Source organism: Alligator sinensis, unplaced genomic scaffold (assembly GCF_000455745.1).
Source record: "Alligator sinensis unplaced genomic scaffold, ASM45574v1 scaffold246_1, whole genome shotgun sequence".
Lineage (NCBI taxonomy): Eukaryota > Metazoa > Chordata > Crocodylia > Alligatoridae > Alligator > Alligator sinensis.
This window is the reverse complement of record NW_005842367.1, coordinates 1197534-1218378: the sequence shown is the minus strand read 5'-3', so window position 1 is coordinate 1218378 and position 20845 is coordinate 1197534. Positions and strand designations below refer to the sequence as shown.

Genomic DNA, 20845 nt, shown 5'->3' with positions numbered 1-20845 from the left:
CTACTTACATAGTGGGTCTGACAATTCTGGCAGCAAAAGGGTCGGATAGGGTAAGCCTTAAACAGCGAACAGGAAAACACACAGGCAGTCTCTCACTGAAAAGCCCCAACAGAGATTTCAAAAGGTCTCTTACCTTAGTCTGGCTAGCCGGGGCATCAGTGAGGAGACGGTCTGCATCTCAACCGATCACTCCAGGCGTCTCTATCCGAGTCACGGCACCAAATTGTGGAAGAAATCAAACTTCGCATTGTGGTTGTATTAGAATTGGCAGAGCCATCTAGGTTTATTTAAAGCTATACAAGTGATCACAGGGAGAGTTCTCAAAGGAACTCCGATTTCTACAAGCATATTTATACTTTAGACAGCGAGAAAAGATGCAGGGTTCAGACAAAGCAACCTTGAGAGAAACAGAAAGATGTTGATCATTTGTTTGTCACACGTAAGCAGTTTACTTATTTTAAAAAAACACTATGTTTTGGGAACAGTTATCAGCTTCTAGTTCGGCGGAAAGGAAAACGTTAACATCTGCACACACACAAAACAAGGCGTGAAGGTTTTTCCTTATCTTAGAACATTTTGAAACACACAGCATCAGCATCGTTTTCTCTTCTCTTTCTCTCTCTTTGTCTCTCCTCTTAGTCAAGTAAGAGGCCTAGTTAAACTTACTTCCACACACTGATACTTCTTCATGTATTTCTTAAACAATGGCGCAAATCTGATCACTAAAACGTTAATTTACAACTCAATACAGCATTTTACAACATCTGTCCTTAAACAGATGGTAGAGTTAGTGCTTGATCCATTCGCTTCTCTATTGCCTGAAGTTTAACTTTCTGGTTAGGTTTCTTTCTTCAATGTCTCTTGAAGTGCCTTTCAAATTTTGACAGCATCAGCAATGCAGCAACAATCTCTCTGAAGTTTTTTTAAGGCTATGGATATAGGCTTTAGTATACTGAGCATATCCTCTACATTCCTCTTTAATCCAATACTTCCATCTATTTTATCATGGTTTTCTTCACAAATTTTTATGAGAATAGGCCAGTTCTTAATAAATTTTTCAAAACAGCGAACCACAGAATTCCATCAAACATCTCAAGGGAAAATTAGTTTGAATCCTCCTGCTCTCTTCAGTGAAGCTGAAGCAAAATAGTTGTTACAGAAGTATTTTGCAACTTTAACAACATTTTCTTTTATTCCTGAAAAAGTACTTAGGTCTTTGGCTAAAAGATGCATTAAATGGGCACTGCTGCCATATGTTACTAAGCAGCATTCTTCCGTTTCTTCTTCTAAATATCTTCTCATCTTTGCCACGTTTGTAGCATTGTCTGTGACAACTGTGCATGTGACAGTAGAATTTTTGTTCACAGTTTATTACAGCTTTCACTGCCACTTCTTTTAAATATTCTGCTGTGTGGGCATTTCCCGATGTATCTATTGTTTCTGAAAGATATACAACCGCATCTTCTGTTGTAACACAGGCACGTATTATTGAATTGTGTACATTGCTCCACCCATCAAGACTTAAATTGACAAATTTCCCCTCATTAGTTCTTGCACGCGGTTCAAGTTCCTTCTCATGCACTGTATCCAGTAACCTTCCACCAATGTCTGCTCTACGAAGTGGAGTGTAGCCTGGTCTTAAGGACTCAACCATGTCAATGAAGTGTTTATTGTTAACAATGCGAAAAGGAGAATTTGTGGCATAAATGAACCGAGCAGTCTTTTCATCTTTGGTGTCTTGTTGCTTTTTGCTGGTCCTTACTACAAACCCATCCATGGTGGTGGTTTTACTGGATGATTGAAATCTTTTGCTTGCTACTGATACTTTGTTGTCTGAAATAGGTTTAGTTGCAGCACTGCTGCTAAAAATATCAACGAATGCCTATGTTTGATTGGTAGGCAACTCGATGTGTGTGTGTATGACAGAGCCATTAATTCATTTTTATGAGACCTGTAAGTGTAGGTTGAGCATGTTTGTGATGAGATTTAATTGTAACTGTTATTTTTTTAACGAGAGAGAAATGTAGTATTTTATTGATGATTTTTTTTTAATTGTTTTTAATCGGGTTTTTTTTGGGGGGGGGGGGGGGGGGGGGTGTTAAATGATTGATTTTTATCCACCCTGGGAGCAGAACAGCCCTGCTGGCCCCAGCCAGCACAGCTTTGGTGGAACAGTTCCTGGTGTGGCTGCAGCTGGCTGGATGCTACTGTACCTCCCTTGCCTCCAGCGGCTCCTCCTTCTCCCACTGCTGCCCCTGCTGTGCTGTTCTGGGTGGCGGGGGGTTGCTTTCCACCTGCTCCACCCATCTGCAAGGTCTGCTCATCACGCTGGGCAGGGAAGTGGATGGAAGGCAGCCAGGAGCTGGAGCCAGAGCTCCATGTGCTGGGCAGAAGCCACTGGGCTGAAGCTTCCTGCCTGCCCACCCAGAGCGGCACAGCAGGGGCAGGGGTGGTAGCAGCAGCTGGAGGTGAGAGGCAGAACAGCCCTGCCGGCCCCGGCCAGCATGCAGCTTCTGATGCGGCTGCAGCTGGTTGGGTATTGCACAGTAATGAACAGGGGGTGCAGTGGCTGCAGGCACACAAGCCCCTATGATGGGCGACCAGGGGCAACGCGTAGAGGGTGCACGTGGGTGCATGTGCACCCCCTGCGCATAGCAGTGTGCCCCCTGCAAAAAGATGTCACTGACACTGTCAGCAAAGCCTGCAGGCGGTCCCTGATTGTCCCTGGCTGCCACTGACATTGCCGATGGCGCCTTCGGGTGGTCGCCAACCCATGGTCGACGCTCGCCACCCCCGCACTGCCGAGAGTGCCAGCGGTGTCTGTGGGAACTCACTGTCGCCAGGTTTCCGCCCCCAGGCTCCCGCCGGCACAACCGTGCCCCCCCAGCCTCTGGGGGCACGCACCATTCATGTGGGCGGCTGTTGGGCTCCAGGACTGCCAGCACCTCCAAGCCTGCCCAGGCAGCCATGGGCACAATTAGTACATCCCACATAGCCAGTCCAGCTGCCAAGGTGCCCACTCATAGGTCCAGTGGCGTTGCTTCTATGCTGCCGCCCAGGCCAGCCTCCATGCCGCTGCCTGGCCAACCACCAGCCATTTCACTGGGCCAGTCTGTCACAGAGCTGCAGCCAACTGTGAAGGGCCCTGTCCCTATGGCCCAACCCAGGCCAGTCCCACCAGACACTTCCCAGCCAGCTGTGGCTCCATGACAGCCTGGCCCAGCCTTGGCACTGGGAACAATCCACGGCACAGCTCCCAGGGCCCCAGCCTGAGTTGCAGCCCACTGGGATGGGTCTAGCCCACATGGCCCAACCCAGCCCAGCCCCTCCACATCCGTCCGCCCTCCGCAGCACCCATGGGCCAGCCCAGCTCAGCCCCATAGCCACAGCTCAGGCCCAGCCTCAGCCTGAGTCCCACAGCCCCGGTCTCAGCCCTGGGCGGATAGCGGGGCCATGCTGGCTGGCTCTTGCCAGGCCACTTGACACACAAGCAGGGGGGAAAGCCAGGCAGACCCCAGGTGGGGTCCCCATGCCCAGGAGGGGAGACGAGAGTTTAATGTCCTTCCCTGCCCTGCTTTGCCTAAACTGCTGCCTGAGCTGGTGTCTGGCCACGCCCCCCCCCTCAGGGACATGCCTGGCAAGGGCTGCTCCCCCCCTCCAAGTACATCCTGGCTGGGGTCCCTGCAGGCATCCTGCTGGGGGGCTTGGCCATGTCCCTCAGGTCAGCTTCCCTCCAACCTTGTGGCTGCTGCCTAAGGGAAGGGAGGGCTTGTTCTAGCGTCCCCAGCTTCTAGCCTGAGCCACTGCAGGGACGTGGCTGCATTTCTGGAATCAAAAGTGAATGTCTGTTCACTTGCAAATCGGTTCAGTCTACACAGATAGAATAACCTGCAGTGATTGAATCAATTCAGGTGTGGGCTTTTTGATTGTATGTCCCTGGCCAAGATTATAATCTGAGGACCAGATACTATGTAGCATAAAGAAAACTGTCAGTATCTTTTTGGAGTTCCATCAAGATTAGTTAATTGCAAAGCAAGGTACTTCTCCAGGAGGAAGATTCATCCTGTCCAGAGCTAGCATGATGGTCCTCGACTCCCAGTTGAACTCTGTTTTGGAAGTTAGACCTTAACTAGTAAATAGAGAAAAATGGGAACAAAATATCACTTGAAAACATTTCAGAACTAGATGGGTTTTGGAGCTTAGTTGGGAGTCTGATCTTTAGCATGAGTAGCCCAAGAAAATTGATACTAACAGAACTGTATTGAGGTATATTTCCCCAGAAAGCACTAATGAAAAATCCAAACTCAATGTAGGTTCAGTGTAGATGAATAGATCCAACTGTTATCATTTAGGAAATCCATCTAATAAATGATGCAGTGACAAAGCAGAAATGATTACCTTGGAATTCATTATCTATGAAGATGTTAGCTTTAGCTAACATGGGCAAAGGGATCTCCATGACCAAGATGGAGATGAAGTACTGGGAATGTCTGGTTTAATCATGCACATTGTGTAAGGAAAGTCTTGCTCCTTTAAGACCGTGTAGTCTGGACTACAAAAGAAAAAAGCTCTACATAATCAAATTCATTCTTAAAGTAAAAGATTAGATGGCCTTTGGAGTGTAGTCTCCTGAGAAAGCAAGCTGGGAACACCTTTCCCATATGTTCTCTCTAAAACTCTTGCTCTACCTGGCTCTGCTGTAGTTTATATTATCTCATTTGAGGGAAGAGGCTTGTGTGCATTCTCCCCCATGATGTTTTGTCAGGAGATTCCAGAGCACCAGCAGTGAGATCTAGAATTAGGTGGGATGAATAGCCAAAGTGTCAAACCAGAATCTGTCATTTATATAGTTCTTTCTGCTGCTTTCAGTCCTTTTCCAGGTCTCCCATCTTCATTCCATCATTGTTGGCTTAACCAATGAAGCTTTTGTCGTGCTAGAAGTGGGTGAGGGTTTTGGATGCTCTGGTTTGGCTCTATGTATTCAGTCATGAGTAATATAATGATGATAATCCTCTTACAGAAATCATCTTGTCTCCTTCTGCAGCAGACATGGGAGAAGAGTTTGTTAGCATGCTTACTGAACTGCTGTTTGAATTGCATGTAGCTGCTACTCCTGATAAACTTAATAAGGTTGGTACAAGTTACACAGCCTCCATCCACTTCCCAGAGGAATACAAAATGTGGATCTTCAGATCTTAAGGGTGGTTGGCCTATTGGGTTCAGCAATGAGCTTCAGTTCAGAACATAGTTCAGTACTGATCTTGTTTGTTTTTCAAAAAAAGTGTTCAAACTACAATGTTTGAACTGGAAACAAAGTGTTTTTCACATCTAATTAGACTTGGCATTGAAAAAGAAATAATACACTCCATACTAGCTAACTGGGAAAATACCGTTGAAGTGAGTGGCATTACTGCTTCAAGTTGTGTCTACTCTGACCTTCCTGAAACAAAGCAGCTCAAGGTCCAATTATTTTCTGTCCACTTATCTCAGAATTTAGACTTTTGTTTTATTTTCTCTTTCCTGTATCCTGTTCGGTTTTACTTTTTCCCTTAAGGACTAGTTATCTTTCTCTCTCTCATGTTACTTTATACCTTTGAAACAGACTGCACATGGTTGAGGTTTCAGTGACCCCAGTGTTAACAACAGCTTTATGTGCAGAGTAGAGACAGACAGTACAATACAATATTGTTGATAGGTAGTCAGCCTTTCTGCAGAAAGAGAGATTTCTCCCTATATAAACATGATTTTTTTAAAATATAGACATTTAAACACTACCCACATGCCTGAGGTAGATAAAACTTTTGAGTGGAACAATAAAGCTAAGTGAAAATGTATTGTTAATATGTCTCAGCAATATCATCTGATCAGCTGTACATGAACTGTATTGTGTTTTTATGGGGCTTATTTGGTAGGCTAGGAAAAAAGCTCATGAGTGGCTGGAAGAAGCCAACTTCTCAAGATTGCCAGCTCTGGAAGAGAAGCTAGAGGAAAACACTGAAAAAAATGGTGAGGAAAAGACTGAAGAAGGAGAAGATGGTGCAGATCAACAAGGAGAAGTAAAGAAAAACAAAACTGTGGAGGTAAAATAGCACTTGAAGTAGATATCTCATTAACAGGATCATAACCTGTTTGAATAGCTTGTTTAGCTAGCCAATATTGCTATCTTATTCCCATGTGTTGTATTGTACCATTGTGGTTTCTAATACCTTCAGGTGTTTAAATTAGTAATGGTCAGGAAGTGACTTTAAAAAGATTGTAATTGACAACTACAAACTATGGCCCTAGCCCTGCAAACCTTACTTGTATGAGTATTTTTACTATCAGACTGTTCCTATTAATGAACATCAACAATATCATCCCTCTGACTACTAACTTGTTTCAGCTTTTCTTTAAAAATTAACAGATTCAAGTGTACCTTTTATACAAACGGGTCGATTAATTGAAGTCTTAGATATTCTGTCTATAGTTCTGTCCCATATTTAAAGTCTTGACTCAACTTTCTGCAATGGCTCTTTCTCTAGATGCCAATAAATAAAACATTGTAATCAACATATATTTAAATCATAGATATCTAAAATCACAGATGAGCAAAATAGAATTTGTTTAGTGGAATCAAAAGTATTAAGTCCCTCCATGAAAAGCCTTGCCTAAGGCCAAATATATCATATCCTTTGAGACAACTGCCTTCTCTTAAAGTAGTAGTTGTGATTGAAATTCTTAATTCAAGTTATGACAGCATGAAATGTTGGGAATTTGTTATGACCTATATTAAAGAATCTGTTATGCTTTCTTTAAAAGAGTTCAAATGCTGTTAAATGTAGGAAGCTGATTGGTGTTGTGTCTGTTGTAGATTATGATGTTAATGATGCTGCCAAATTATCAAGAGAGATTGAAAGGAGTTTTGGATATAGTCACTTTGTTTCTGTCTAAAAAGTTCTTTACCAAGAGCATAATTATTTTTTTTACCATACAAACATCCCTTGGAAATGCCCTGACCCTCTCAACTCCCAGTGAAGCCAGTATAAATTCCATGGGAGTTCAGGACTCTTATAAGGACCCAGATCCAACAATTTTATAATAGAAATTCCTGGGGCTTAACCCTGCAGTTTTGCCTTTTGTATTTCTCTGAAGTGAGTGTTGGGTCCTTGTTTCACCCTTAGTTGATGCCTCTTCTTCTACAGTTTTTTTTTTTGAGCAAGTGTAACAGCTTATATTCCTTGACTTTGCATGTAATGATATTGTTCAATTATTTTGGTCTGTACTTAGTTCCAAAGCCTCTTGTATAATCTGTAGAAGTTAGAATATTACTGTTTCTTTTTTTTATTACATTTAAGGACATCTACATGCTGTCTATTGAAAGCCTTGCTGAAGTAACAGCTCGTTGTATCGAACAGCTTCATAAAGTAGCAGAATTAATTCTTCATGGGCAAGAAGAGGAAAAGCCAGTCCAGGATCAAGCAAAAGTTCTGACAAAGTGAGTACATTTTTATTTCTTTTTGTCATCAAGAGGAGAGTATTTGCTTAAAAATCTTAAAATCCTATTGAGCCCATAGTGTTTGTGGATACTGTAACACAATGGATCAACAAACAGGCCTGCTTCTGAGGCTTCTGCCAGTATATTGTCAAAAGTAATTACAGGGCTAATTGTGAGTCTCTGATTTGCACATAATGTATAATTTTTACAAATGCACAAACTGAAAATTGTTGTCATCATAACTGATAGATGTGTTTACTCATTCTGAGTGGACATTTTATCAGCAGCTCTAAAGATAGTAAACCAGAATGCATAGGATTTGCTTTTGCAGTTCATAATAGAGTTTGTGCTGTGCGAAAAAATGCACAAAAATCTATGCAATTATAAACATTGCAAATCTATTCCTATGCAATTATAGCCCACACCCTACTGCTTTCAGGAAGAATGCTCACTATATTCATTCTAGGTGGAGGTGAGGAGGTTGTAATTTATTTCCAGTGGTATTTTCAGTGTATAACTTAAGTAAAACAATAATTAAACTAAAAGTCTAGGGTATTTTACAAAAAAACAAAAACCTACCATGTAGAAACAGAGCTGTGTTTGGCCTAGTCCTTTTTCTGGCTGTGGCCACCACTGGATTTTTAAAGCCTCTGTCATGCTTATAAGTACCAATTGAGCAAAATCCACCAATCATACTTTAAGACAAAATTAATTTAATTAGAAATTAGATTGTCTGAAGAATATTTTTTAACTTCTGAGACACATTGAGGGATCTGACTATCCTGGGTAAAAGACTTTAAGTATATTTTTAACATTTGTCTCTCTTGTTTTAAACTAGTTTAACAAGTGCCATGTGCAATGAAGTGTCATCTTTAGCTAAGAAGTTTTCTGATTCCTTAATGGCAGTTGGGGTAAGATAACAGCATTTCCTAATATATTTTTTATAACACAGTCTTGAGGGACATATAGCATAAACCAACTTTCTGCAAGAAACTAGCATAGGAGTAGGGAGAGCCTGAGTCCTCTCCTATCTTGCTACAGAACATACAGAGGATATTTGCAACAGAATCCCAGTGGTTGCTTGATCATGTGAGCTGAAGTAGCCTCTGCAATGTATGTCTCCTATCTTCCTTAAGCTGTCAGTGACCACTGCATCTACATAGTTCTGTGGTTCTCAACCTTCTTAGACTCAAGGCACTCATTAGAAAATGCCAGCTCTTAGCTTTCATTCTTTTTTACTACAAAAAAATAATAGAGCAATTCTTCTGTTGCAAGGAACTCAGAAAGCCCACAACTTGTCAGAATGTTTTAACCCTATGAATTCATATTTGAAATCTCTGGGTTTATCTTGTGAATCATGTTTGCACACTTAACAGTGCTAAATTGCCTTGCACCCTGCAGCACCCATGAAAGGGTCTCAAGACACACCAGGGTGTCACAACACCCTGGTTGAGAATCACTGACATAGTTCCTAAGTCTTCTAGAAACTATTCTGCCAATTACTGAGTCCACTCACAACACTCCAAGCACTCAAATAAGAGTCCTTCAGTATTTTAGGATATCTACTCAGCCTATTTCTTTATGTGCAGCTGTACTTTAACCCCTCCCCACCAAATATTGCCAGTTATAATCTGTTTGGTGTCTTAACAATGTGATTCACATCATAAATTGCCATTTAGTCTTTTATACATCTGATAGGTCAGTGTGATTATATTTGCAATGTATAGGTTTGAGGAACTAGAAAATCTATCCATTTGGTTTTTCATTTAAACAAAATTATTCTCATTACAATCAAAATGCCCCACTTAGCAATCAAGCTCCTAGACAGCAGTCTTATTGGAAATGGTTATCCTTTTTTACCCTGAAAAATATAATGAGGACACTGATAGTATAATAATTTGTGTGACTTGAATTCAGGAGTAGCAAAGATCTTTATGAGAGCCAGTGAAGGAGAAGCAACAACCTCCCCAACAAAATATTTTGGAATGTACCAGACAACTGAGTAATCTGGCATAGCCCAAAGATAAAAATAAGCTGCTTTTCAGAAATAGTTTTTTGAACTTCAGAGATAAACCCTTTCTTTTCCCAGTGAGAAGGTGAACTTGTATAAAAAGTAGGGAAGCGTGCCCAGTCTTCCTTTCACTTTTGTGTAGGAATTAGAAATAAGAGGCCCCTGAGAGCTCCCTCAGTGTATCACTGGACATTTTTTCTGGGTTATTTAAAAAGAACATAATTTGTTGGCTTGCTTTGATTTTGAACAGTTTACATTGCTACATGCCATGCAAATTGAATCTTCTTGCTTTGGCTGTTTCTAAGCTTATTTTCACATTTCTTGTGCAGCATTTTCAGTAAATATGTGCATAAAAAATAAACATGAAATATGAAGCAGACTTAACCCAGGAAATGCAGAACAAAAGATCTTGCAACAACTTTATTTCTGCCTGCTGGTACACATGAACTTTATGCTGTATAGTCCCAGAGTTTGAGGCCACAGTGTGTCTGGAACTTGTGCAGGTGCCTAAAAGGTCGAGTCTCCCTACACCTTGTAGGAAGCATACTGCATTGAACAGTCCCAGTGCCTGTGAACATAAACACTTTATCTTCAGGGTCAAGGGGAGGGGAGGATGCTGATCTTCGGCCCACCACCAGCAGCAAGGAAAAAAGGAAGCGTCATCTAACAGAACCATGCAAACTGTGCATCCTCCTCCAAGCAAAGAGACATGAGATCCAGTCTTTCCTTGAACTCTTCTCTGGGGGCAGTGCAGCTTTATATTACTCTCATGACGGGGCTGTGCTCCATAAACACAGTCCAGCCCGTACCACATGTTCAGCAATACAGACTACTAACTACATGCATCTTGTACAATAATTTAGAGCGCAGACAGGACAGACCACTTTTCCATGCTTTTGGCAAGCTCACATTGTCCAGCGGTCTGAGGTTGGACTGAGACAAAAGATAATTTGGCAAATTGTGATCAGCCACTGAGGGAGTGGTTTAGAATGAAAGAGCTCTTTCAACACAATAGCATCACTGTTAAAGTACTTATTTCAGGTGCCTACTCATTATACTGAAATTTTGGCCTTGCTCTGAAATATCAGCAGTTATTCAGAAATTGGAAAAAAAAATTACCATGCTCACTTCCTTTAAAATGCATACTTACCATTGATTGTTACAATCAAGGGTATTTCATTGGCAGGTTAATTTATAATCAGCTAATGGGAATATGGATTTTTTAGTTCCTGACACAACATTTCTGTTCTGGTTTTTTTTCCTCTTTCTACCTTTCTTCTATTTCTTCCTATTTTTTAAAAGAGATTTAAGAAGTGTTCTTCCTATTTTAAGAGTCTCATAAAGTGGAAAAATATGTGCTGGTTCTTTAAGTCTGTAATAAGAAGCAGGCAGAAGGGAAGCTGGGGAAGCTTCCAAGTGAAGTTCTCCAATACAGTGAACAAGTACTGTTTCTAATAAAGCTCCTTGTTCAACGTTAGAAGAAAGCAGTGCTTTCTGTAGGCTGTTACCTTTGTTATGTGACAAGGCAACATATAGTGAGAAGAGTAGAATCACTGCTGCCATTAAAAAAAAATCTATTCACCAGGACCTTCTCAGAATTCATAAAGCCAGTGCTCAAAACTGACTTAGTACTAAAGAAATATATTACTGATAAGTATGTTTAACTCTGGTATTAAATCTCATCTGTATTTTCCTTTCACAGAGCAGTAAGAAAGCAGAGATTCTTAACCCAATGGTCAATAGTGTGCTATTAGAGGTAAGCTTTGGGCTACTTCACATTAAGAAATATTTTGATAAACTCACTTTGAATTAAGTAAAAACATATATGTCTGTATTAAAAGCATAAAAATGCACTGGCCATATCCTTATAGCTTTGTTTCATAAATACAGGTTTCCCTTGCCAACCACCGGGGTTAGGTTCCTGGAAGTTTCCGCAGTTGGCAAAACCGTCAGGGCTGGGGGAGCAGGGGCTGTGGGTGAGGGGCACCAACAAAACTGTGGGAGCTGTGGGGGTGGAGTGAGAGGCACGAGCAGAGCCAGGGGAGCCATTGGGGGTAGTTTTCTACTGTACCCCCCACCCCACCCCCTTCTCTGAAGCGTGGATACTCAAAACCGTGGTTGGCAAACCATGGCTGGCGAGGGAAACTTGGATAAACAACTCTATTCTGTCTTCAGCACTTACCACCAAACACTACACCAAAGCTGCAATGCTACATTTTCAAAGGACTCCTAGGAGCAGTCTGACAGAAGTGAAATGCTTCTTGTTGTCTGTTATAATGTATTGACAGGAGCTGGGAAGAAAATTTACAATGTGCAGTTTTATTTCATAAGTTTAACCTTTTCTTCCTTCTTGCAAGTTATTTAGGAACAGACTATAATTATGAATCTCATGATGTTCACTGTTTTGTAATTGTTTGAGATTTAGTTTGCAGAGGCAAATCATTTCAGCCAATTGTTTCAGTACTCATAATTTGAGTTGCAGGGGCTCTGAAGTCATAGAATGGCCTTATCTTTGTAAAAACTGCATTTGTTCAAAACAAATATTAACATTCGTTTTCCACATGGGTACACTTGCACTACATTGCATTTGGATAAATGTTTGCAAATACATAAAAAAGGAACAAACATCACTAAAGGAAAATTTGGTTTATAAGGTGCCAAAAGGCTCATAAATAATTTCTCTGATTAGTTTTCTGATTCTTGTCTTGACAAGGGATGACTCAGTAAATTTTAGTAAATTCTACTTTTGACTCATTTTAAATTCAGGTGGACGAGGCCAAGAGACAGTAATATCAATCATGTTTGGTTTAAGGGCTCATGCCATTTTAAAATTGAATATATATGTAATATACTGTCTTTTGTTGTACCAGCAAAACCACACATTCTCTTTCAGTATAAAAAGCCACAACACAAAATGAAAATTTGCATTTTGTGGCTACCTAGACTTAGGCTGGAGCTATTATAAACAAGAAAATAACAATTATCTGAAAATGCTATCTAAAATAAAACTGCTTTGTGTTAAATTAGAAATCCACTTAAAGACACACTTTTGCAAAGCTCAGGAGCTTAACAGTAATGATTATTTTAATGTTCACATTTGTTGTGGTACATAGATTGAGTCTAAAGCTGCTGGGAACCAAGTTGATACATTTTACTATACTCCAGTACTTTATATTAGGTCCTCAAACTTTAACATTTTAATTTGATTCTCGCTCCATCCTACAGAGTTTTGTGATTGTTCAGGTGCAGACCTTTCTGTGTACCTCCTAAGCAAAGATAATGGCTAATGGATAATGACATTCAAAAAGCCTGAGGTGGAATCAGTCTAAGTTACGCAATTTTCTGTAAGTGGCATAGATCAAGTAGCCAATAGAAAACACATTTGCCCATGGAGAGTGCAAATCTTAGACTGGATTCCACCATTTTTAAACCAGTCTACATGTGCCAAACTTCTGTTCTGTTACGGGTATAAACCAGTTTTGTGTGCCGAACTTCTGTTCTGTTACCGGTATAGACCAGTTTCTAATTACTTACACTGGTAAAAGTGTAATGTCTGTACCTGGCCAAAGATTTACTGCTGATCAGCCCAGGATTACAGCATATTACAAAGTGTCCTGCTGCTACATTAAGTACTAGAAATGTTGTTAATAATATATGAGTATGTTCAAGCTGATATACATGAATTTCAACCCACTGATTTCAGTGATGCTACACCTCTCTACACTATGTCTGAAATTACTTCTGTTAGTGGAGAGATTTGCAGCCTTGTATTAAGAAAGTTTAGTCTGCTTCTGAACACCACTGTGATATATTCCATCTACATTATATATATAACTTTTTAAAAGGTGATACACATAGAAACTGAGGGGAGAACAGACTTCTATATCATGATTCAGGCCATAATTACTTGCAATTTCCTAATGTAATTTCTAATGGATCAATATGCAGCTTCAAATATCTTGCCTGAATATCTCTCCTAATATACAATGAAAATGAGCAAGCACAAATAAAATAATGTATTTAAATATCTTTATTTTACTGAGACATATGACAAAATTATTAATGAACCACATGCTTTTTCTCCCCTTTAGGGTTGCAACAGTACTACTTATATTCAGGATGCCTTCCAGTTACTGCTTCCAGTTCTGCAGATTTCACATATCCAGACTAATTGTTCGAAAGCACAACAGTAACAATTTCCCAGCAGTTGTCATCGCTGTGTTTAAAAGAACCACAGCTCTAAGCTCTTTAATGTACACAGATGGAAGGGGTGGCACAGAAGGTGTCTGGCCACTGACAGGCCTTTGAGAACACTAAATGCAATTTTGCACAAATTGTATTGAATAATATTTTAAACTCAACTATATGTTCTACAACCAGCTGTAGCTACTAGGATAGGAAACTTCTTTTCTGAAATTATATTCTTCACATTAAACTAAACCAATGTATGTTGAAATTTAGAAGGGACATAAATCTTAAATAGGTTGTTAATTTTGGTACTTTCCATTGTATTTTGAATTCAAATTTGAAAACAGTGTTTTTTAAACATTGCAGTCCAAACACTTCATTTTTAAAAATATATATTTTCAGTGTTATCGTCAGTTTAAAATGTTTATATTTAAAAGTTAGTTTCTATATTTAATCTTAATTAACTCAAATTAATTTAGTAATTGAGCTTCCCAATATTATTGCAGTGTCTAATAGTAATCATTAGCAGTTATGCAGCACTGTGTGTTCAAAGATTTGTACAATATTAACTAAGCGTTAACTTTAGCTTATTAAATCTGTGGAAGATAAGAATTATACTGAAATGAAATTGCCTGAGCTCATTTTGGAGTACGGGTATAATCTGTGCACTTCCTAACCCATAATTGTATACTCATATATGCCAATCCCATTAGTCTCATTGGCAGAAGGAATTATAGGCTAGAGCAAAGGGATTGGCATAGTGCTTGTGGAGTTATTTCCTAATTACACAGTGATTAAGAAAATTCCTTCACTTTGATTGGCAATAGTCCTTGGAATTCCCAATCTACAGTGCATCTCAGAAGTGTATTCCCATATGTGGGTATGTTATTCACCTCTACAATGAGTCCCTGGATGTAAGTAGTAGACATTTTGAATGGCCACAACAGGGTACATTGCAAGTTACTTTATTTTCCGATGTAGGAAATGTACTACCTCCCACTTCCAAAAGGATAACTTTGTAGAAAAAATGTTTTTAACATAAATTTGATTGCATTTGTGTTTGGCAACTTCTACTAAAGTGACTTCAATTATATTGTATTATATAGCTTTGGTATATAAGATGCACCTACATTTTTGGCTTCCTTTTTTAAGGCAAAACTGTGCCTTACACAATGGAAATATGGTAGCAAGAATCAGCACTGTCAAAACATAAATCTCTGTATTCTTGGCAACCAAGGTCTGTATGCATATTTTTGAGATGCCCATAGCAAGCATATTGCTCCATTTTTTCACCTTTCTCCCCATGCTGTCATTTCACTTGAAGTCTTCATTTTAAATGACATATTATATTCATAAAAAGAATTACTGCTAATAGGTTTTCTATACTGTACAAAAAGCAGTGGGAGCAGTTAAGAGAAAACTGAATTGGGTGGAGTGATATGGTCATGAGGTTACAAGTAGAAGCAACCATTTTTGTTATGGGGACATGGCTGAAGAATTCTAAGGGCAGTGGCCAATTTGAGAGAGTGGATAGCACATTTCAGTAGTAATAGTACTGAATACATTTCTGTAGTAGTAATTTCTGTAGAGTACATTTCTGTAGTAATAATAACCTGAGGGTGCTGTGTGTTAATTTGGTGAAAGCTGTATCCTTGGCTTAATAAATCTTCAGCCTTTAGATACAGAGTGTTATTTAGCCCAAAGTAAACTTATTACCTCACAGACAGGAGAAACTTTCAGTTATTTAAGGAGTCAGTTCTCCTGACTTGTCCTTGTTTATTCTTTTTCTCTCAACTACCTAGTAAGTTGTCACCTTGATGTAGATGCAAGCTCTATTTAAATACTATACAATTGTAGATAATATCTGAATATAGTTCTGATTATAGCAGAAATGTGTTGCCATATCATAAAAATAATCAGAGTAGGACACTAGAAAATATTACTGTATTTGTTAGAAATAGGAATCCATGTGTCTGCCAATTGCATAATAACTTTAGGGAGTCTGAAAAAGATGACAAAGAGCAGGTCTGTATCCCTACCTCACATAATGAGGTTCCTATACTGCTGTCACCTGCATAGTGAGTATGTTAAATATTTAATAATTTAGAGGCAAGGGTGCTCATTACATGGTCTTGTGGTTTGTTACGCACAATTTCTATTCTGCCATCTAGGATTTTAGCATATTTAAGAAACTCTTCCATAGCAGGGCAGCAGAAAAAGCGTAACATCTTCAAAGTCAGTTACAAAAAATGGGAAAGAAGTGTGAAACTTGCTCAAAAGAATGTTCATTGTCTTGAGCAAAAAAAAGGAAAGAAAAGAGCTCCTGGGCAACTCAATTGGCAAACTAAATTTGACATTCATTGTTACTTATGTTACTTATTGACCAGTTAATGATTATGCAACATGAAACAAAGAAGGTCACTTGGAAAAGTGGAGATGATACTGTAAAGTCACGAGCAATTTGACTAGCCAGGAAAGTACAGTGATGCCCCTAACAACCGTCTTGTCCCAAGTCTTCCCTTCAGAGAAAGCTTTATTTTCAAATACAAGTTCTAAAACAAGAGAAAATTAATTCAGAATACTGGGTACTAACCATCGCTGGTTTCCCCAGCTTCTGCCAGTTGCAAGTGGGAAAAGTTCACATGCCTCTTTTTTTGGTAGACCTTTCTAATTCCTGTGGGGAGACACACACTAGTGTTTCATTGAACCTGAATTATGCTTGCGTGTTATCTGACCCAAAGACCAAAAGTGTAGTCATGTGCAACTGCAGTTTCGGGTTTTAAAGAAGCATGTCTCCAGTATCCACATTGGGTTAGATGAATGCCCCCTAAGATCCAGTATCCTTTATAGATACCTTATTGTTTAAAGCAGTATTTGTGTCCAATTTATATGTTGTCAAATTAATATATAGTGAATGATTAAAATCCTGTTTAATTTTAAAGGGAGAATATCCAGAAAACTAAAGTACTTATATTTACCTTTTCTATGCCTTAGGTGTAGATGTTATTTTGACTTTTAAATTAGTTGCCCATACATTTTAATTGAGAAGCTTTTCAATCCAAATCAGACACAATAGAGCTTTGCAGGCAGCCTCTGTAAATGTGATGTTGCTTTTACATGAATAGTTTCTATAGGTTATTATGAAAGTTTCATATTACCCCCATGTTTAAGTTGATTTTCTTGGGCATAAATAATGAGTCTAGGCCTCTCTCTTAAATTGAAAGCAAGTATCTCAGTTTTACTTTGGAATCCAATGCAGGATACACAGAGTTAATCCTCTTGAAGAAGCCCTGAAGGGAGCATTGAAAATTTGTTGTCTGATAAGAGTCTTTTAACTAAAGGTTGAACAAAATTGAACTGGATGCCTTAGGGGACACTGTAAAGAGTTGTCAAGGGAAATGATTTAAGACGGGATTGCTTATCTGAGGTGGTCCTTTTACAGGTTTCCTTGTACCACTTAAATTATACATAAGGTGAGTCAGTGCTTTGCCCTTAAGTAAAAAGAGGCAAAAAAAAAGAGATGAATAAAACAATATATGAAGTTCCTACTAAAAAATTAATTTAAATACCCTTTTAGGAAAGGAAGTATACAGGGCAGAGTGTTTGCATAAAGGTACTGCATCTGATCTTGGGGCATAGTAATGTCTTCCTATAATAAATATCATGAAATCATGAATGAAATCTTAAAATCAATTTTAGATAAGTATGCCAGTAGTAAAGATACAACTTCAAACAAATATTGGATTTCCAGCATTAAAATATTTTGTCTACAGTGATATGTGTTCTTTATGATTCATAGATTCATAGATGTTAGGGTCGGAAGGGACCTCAATAGATCATCGAGTCCGACCCCCTCATCGAGTCCGACCCCCCTTTTTTATGGTAAAAAAGCAATCAGCAGTGTTTTTTATCACTGAGGCTCAAACTAATGGGAGCCCCAAATGAGATGCAGAACTTTAAGGAAGCACTAGAAAATAGAGAGGGGAAAGTAGGGAACAATAACCTGACGACCAGATGGACTCATAAGTCTTCACCCTCTGCTTCTGTGATTTACCTTTATATACAACCAAGAGTAGAATCTGGATCAGAGTTTTTAGGAAGAGTATACTTGCTTTCATTGCCTTCTTGTCCATGACCCAGATACCTTGTGTGCCTTCGAATCCATCAAACTATTAATAGGCTAGGCAGGATCCGCTTCCTATCAGTAGACATCAATAAACATGCAAACACACACAGAGCAGCCACTGCAAGAGCTGGGGGCCATGCCAGTAAGGATGTGGGGATTGGAGGGGCAGGACTGGTAGCAGCAGGAAGGAAGCCCCATGCCACTGGCCCCCTCTCTCTGCCCAGGTCCCAGCTGGGGTGGGGCAGGGGTGAAAGTCCTGTGATGGGTGAGCGGGAGTTTGGCCCCTGTCCTGGCTGGGACCTGGGCAAAAAGAAGGGCTGGTGACACCAGGCTTCCAGGCATTACTAGCCCTGCCCCTCCTAGCACAGCCTTACCAGCGCAGCCACCATGCATGCATGTGTGTGTTTGTGAGCTAAACTGATAAAAATCAATTTTGCACAATCCTGAAAAATTCAATCAATAAAAATCAAAATAAATACTTAAATATAAGCATTAATTTAGCTGTCAACATTTTAAAAAATAAATTTGAATTCTGCCAAGCCTAATTATTAAGTAATCCTCAAATATTTAATTTTAAAATATGCTATTTGTACTCATTGGCAAACCAATTTTTCATACTCTAAAAATGACATTTAGTTGTAGATTTATAGCTCGCTGTTATGTACACCTTTACTTTGCAGAGAAGAAGGTTTCAGAATGAGTAAGTCTTTTGCATGTATTAGACTGAAAAACTGTGTTGAGGAGGTACATACAGGAATAAATACACATATGGAAATCTAAAAATTTCAGGTAATCATGCTAAGCTTAGCTAGAAGCCAAGTCTTTGGCAGGCATTTGTTGTAGTTCAGTAACAAAAGTATTAGCATTTGTTTTTCAAAATTAAAAAAGAAAGCTATAATTTATTTACTGCTTTTTAGGGTATGACCTATTCTTGCATAAATGGCTCTTCTCTATGACTTACTCCTACACAACAGCTCCCACTGCTTGAGACATCTGAACAAAGGAACTGTCTCTTCTATTTTTCTCAAGTCCTTTAGATTATCCATTGAAACTATTAATATATTTTTCTAAATTACAAAGCATGCCTTCCTGTAATAAATAATTGCAACCAGCATGATTTTAGATGCTTTATTAATGATGCATCAGCAGGTCAGTCTTCATAACAACTCAAATGAGTCTGAAAGACAACAGAATCCTGTTTGACACATTGAGGACTTTTTACCTTTGTCTGATTCATAAAAATGTTCATCGCATGAACCCCACCAGTGGGATTATTTATGAGATATTCGACTTTAAATTTAAATGACAGGCCTATCTGTTCTATTGGAATTTTAAGACTGGAAAATTACTTTTCAGAGATCTTTTTTAAATCACCTCAGAGCAAGCCTTAAAGTGGCACATTCAGCTAATCTGACCTGCTTTGAAATAGTTACAGTCTATTTCAAAGCCCCTTGGACCCTAAACAAATATTTTTCTTTTATCTAAGAATCAATTTTTGTGACTAATCATATGAAGACTAAAATAGCAACTTTTATTGTCAGAGCTGCTCATTTTCATTCTTTTAATATCTGACTCAGCAGCCCAAACAACAGTATTTCTAGAGCTCAGATTATCAAAGATGCTGGTGAACAAATGTATAAGTAAACATAATGAAAATAAAAGGCTCTAAGTTCTGAAGCATTAAGAAGAGGGGATCCTTTGATGTTAAAAGGGAGGTGATCAATGGGAAAGAGAGAATTTATTTCTAAGGTCTGAAAGAAAGGTAGGCTTTTTTTTTAAAGTACTTTGCAAACTTGATCAAACTAAACAAGAGGTGACATCCAATTATTTTCAGCAGAATATGAATGACAGCCTTTCTGAAATCAAGCAAAAAAAGGAGGGACATGAAGAAAATGAGGCAAAGATCAGGCTGTTCAAAGAAATCAAGCCCACAGGAAAGAGGCTAGTTAATTAGACAGGCTGCTCAAACTAGATCACCCCCCAATTGTATTTACCTTCAGCCCCCACTCCAAAGCTCAGCTCTGGCAAAAAATCAGCAGTAGAAGTAGTTCTCCACTCTTATCTCCTTCGAAGAATGTCCCTTTACAATCTTTTGTAAGGATTTTCTAATAGGCAGAAAGCAGAGCTCTGTTTATTCCTTCTGGGGTTTAAATGTTTTTCCCCAGAAGCTTAAGGAGAATTATTTCCTACATAACATCATAGTAAAGTGCATAGACTCTAAAGATATCTTAATAAGGGCTAATTCTGTGAACAAAAGTGGCAGCTGGTTAAAAAAGGAAAGTATGAGAGTAAAACTCTCAAAGTGATAGCTGTTTCTCTTGTGCTTGACAGGGTGAGGGCACATTTGGCTAAAATGTATTCAAGAAAAAATACCTTAAGTATGGGAATGAATACTTGTATCCAGTGGATTCAACCAGTGGAACCAACCTCATTTTTGAGTGTATAGAAGTACAGCCCAGTTCTAAATTCCACTGATCACTTTGGACATCATTTACCAGCAACTTACAGGTAAAGGGAAGGACTGGTTTGTCTTCCCAGGCCTTACATCACCTCTGCCTGCCCCTACATCTATTTTGCCACCCACATCACAGTAGCACAATGAAGTGGGGGTGCTAAAAGAGCAGCATCTGTACGCCAGCAGCAGCACAGCCACTAATGGTGCTCCATGCGCACCTGCTGCCCAGGGTGCTCCAGTGCCCACTCATGCTTCTGTCCAGTTCCTGTTGGTTCTGCCCTCCCTCCCCCAGCTTCACCTTTGCTCCCCCTTCAGCTCCTGGGGCACTTCAGTTCCCTCCCCCAGGCCTGCATCAGAGTCCTCTCCCTGCTTCACAGCCCAGGTGCTAGCAAGGAAGGGAAGTGTAGAGGAACCATTCAGATTATAGATGAAGAAATAAGTTACAGAAGGAGGAATTTTAAAGGCTATTGCAATGGAGTATAAGTAGGAACAATGGAATTAAAGGAAAAAATTCTTAAGATTTTCTGGATTATTGAGTAGTCCCAGAAAGAAAGCAGTGAGTACAACCACTTGAAACATTTAAGCCTTGAG

General features: G+C 39.4%; 1 protein-coding gene across 5 annotated transcripts in view; it reads left to right on the top strand.

Moving 5' to 3' along the window:
• The window catches only part of FAM114A1 (family with sequence similarity 114 member A1), an 80905-nt gene extending 66000 nt beyond the window's left edge, over positions 1-14905 (top strand). For 3 of the 5 annotated variants that reach the window (XM_025210673.1, XM_014522542.2, XM_025210672.1), the window contains 6 exons: positions 5021-5130; positions 5913-6080; positions 7335-7474; positions 8313-8385; positions 11188-11241; positions 13577-14905. In XM_025210673.1, the coding sequence (XP_025066458.1) occupies positions 5021-5130; positions 5913-6080; positions 7335-7474; positions 8313-8385; positions 11188-11241; positions 13577-13678 (647 nt within the window). In that variant the 3' untranslated portion in view covers positions 13679-14905. The remainder of the gene's footprint in view (positions 1-5020; positions 5131-5912; positions 6081-7334; positions 7475-8312; positions 8386-11187; positions 11242-13576) is intronic. The other 2 variants (XM_025210674.1, XM_006029232.3) reach the window with 2 other exon arrangements.
• The last annotated feature ends 5940 nt before the right edge of the window (positions 14906-20845 follow it).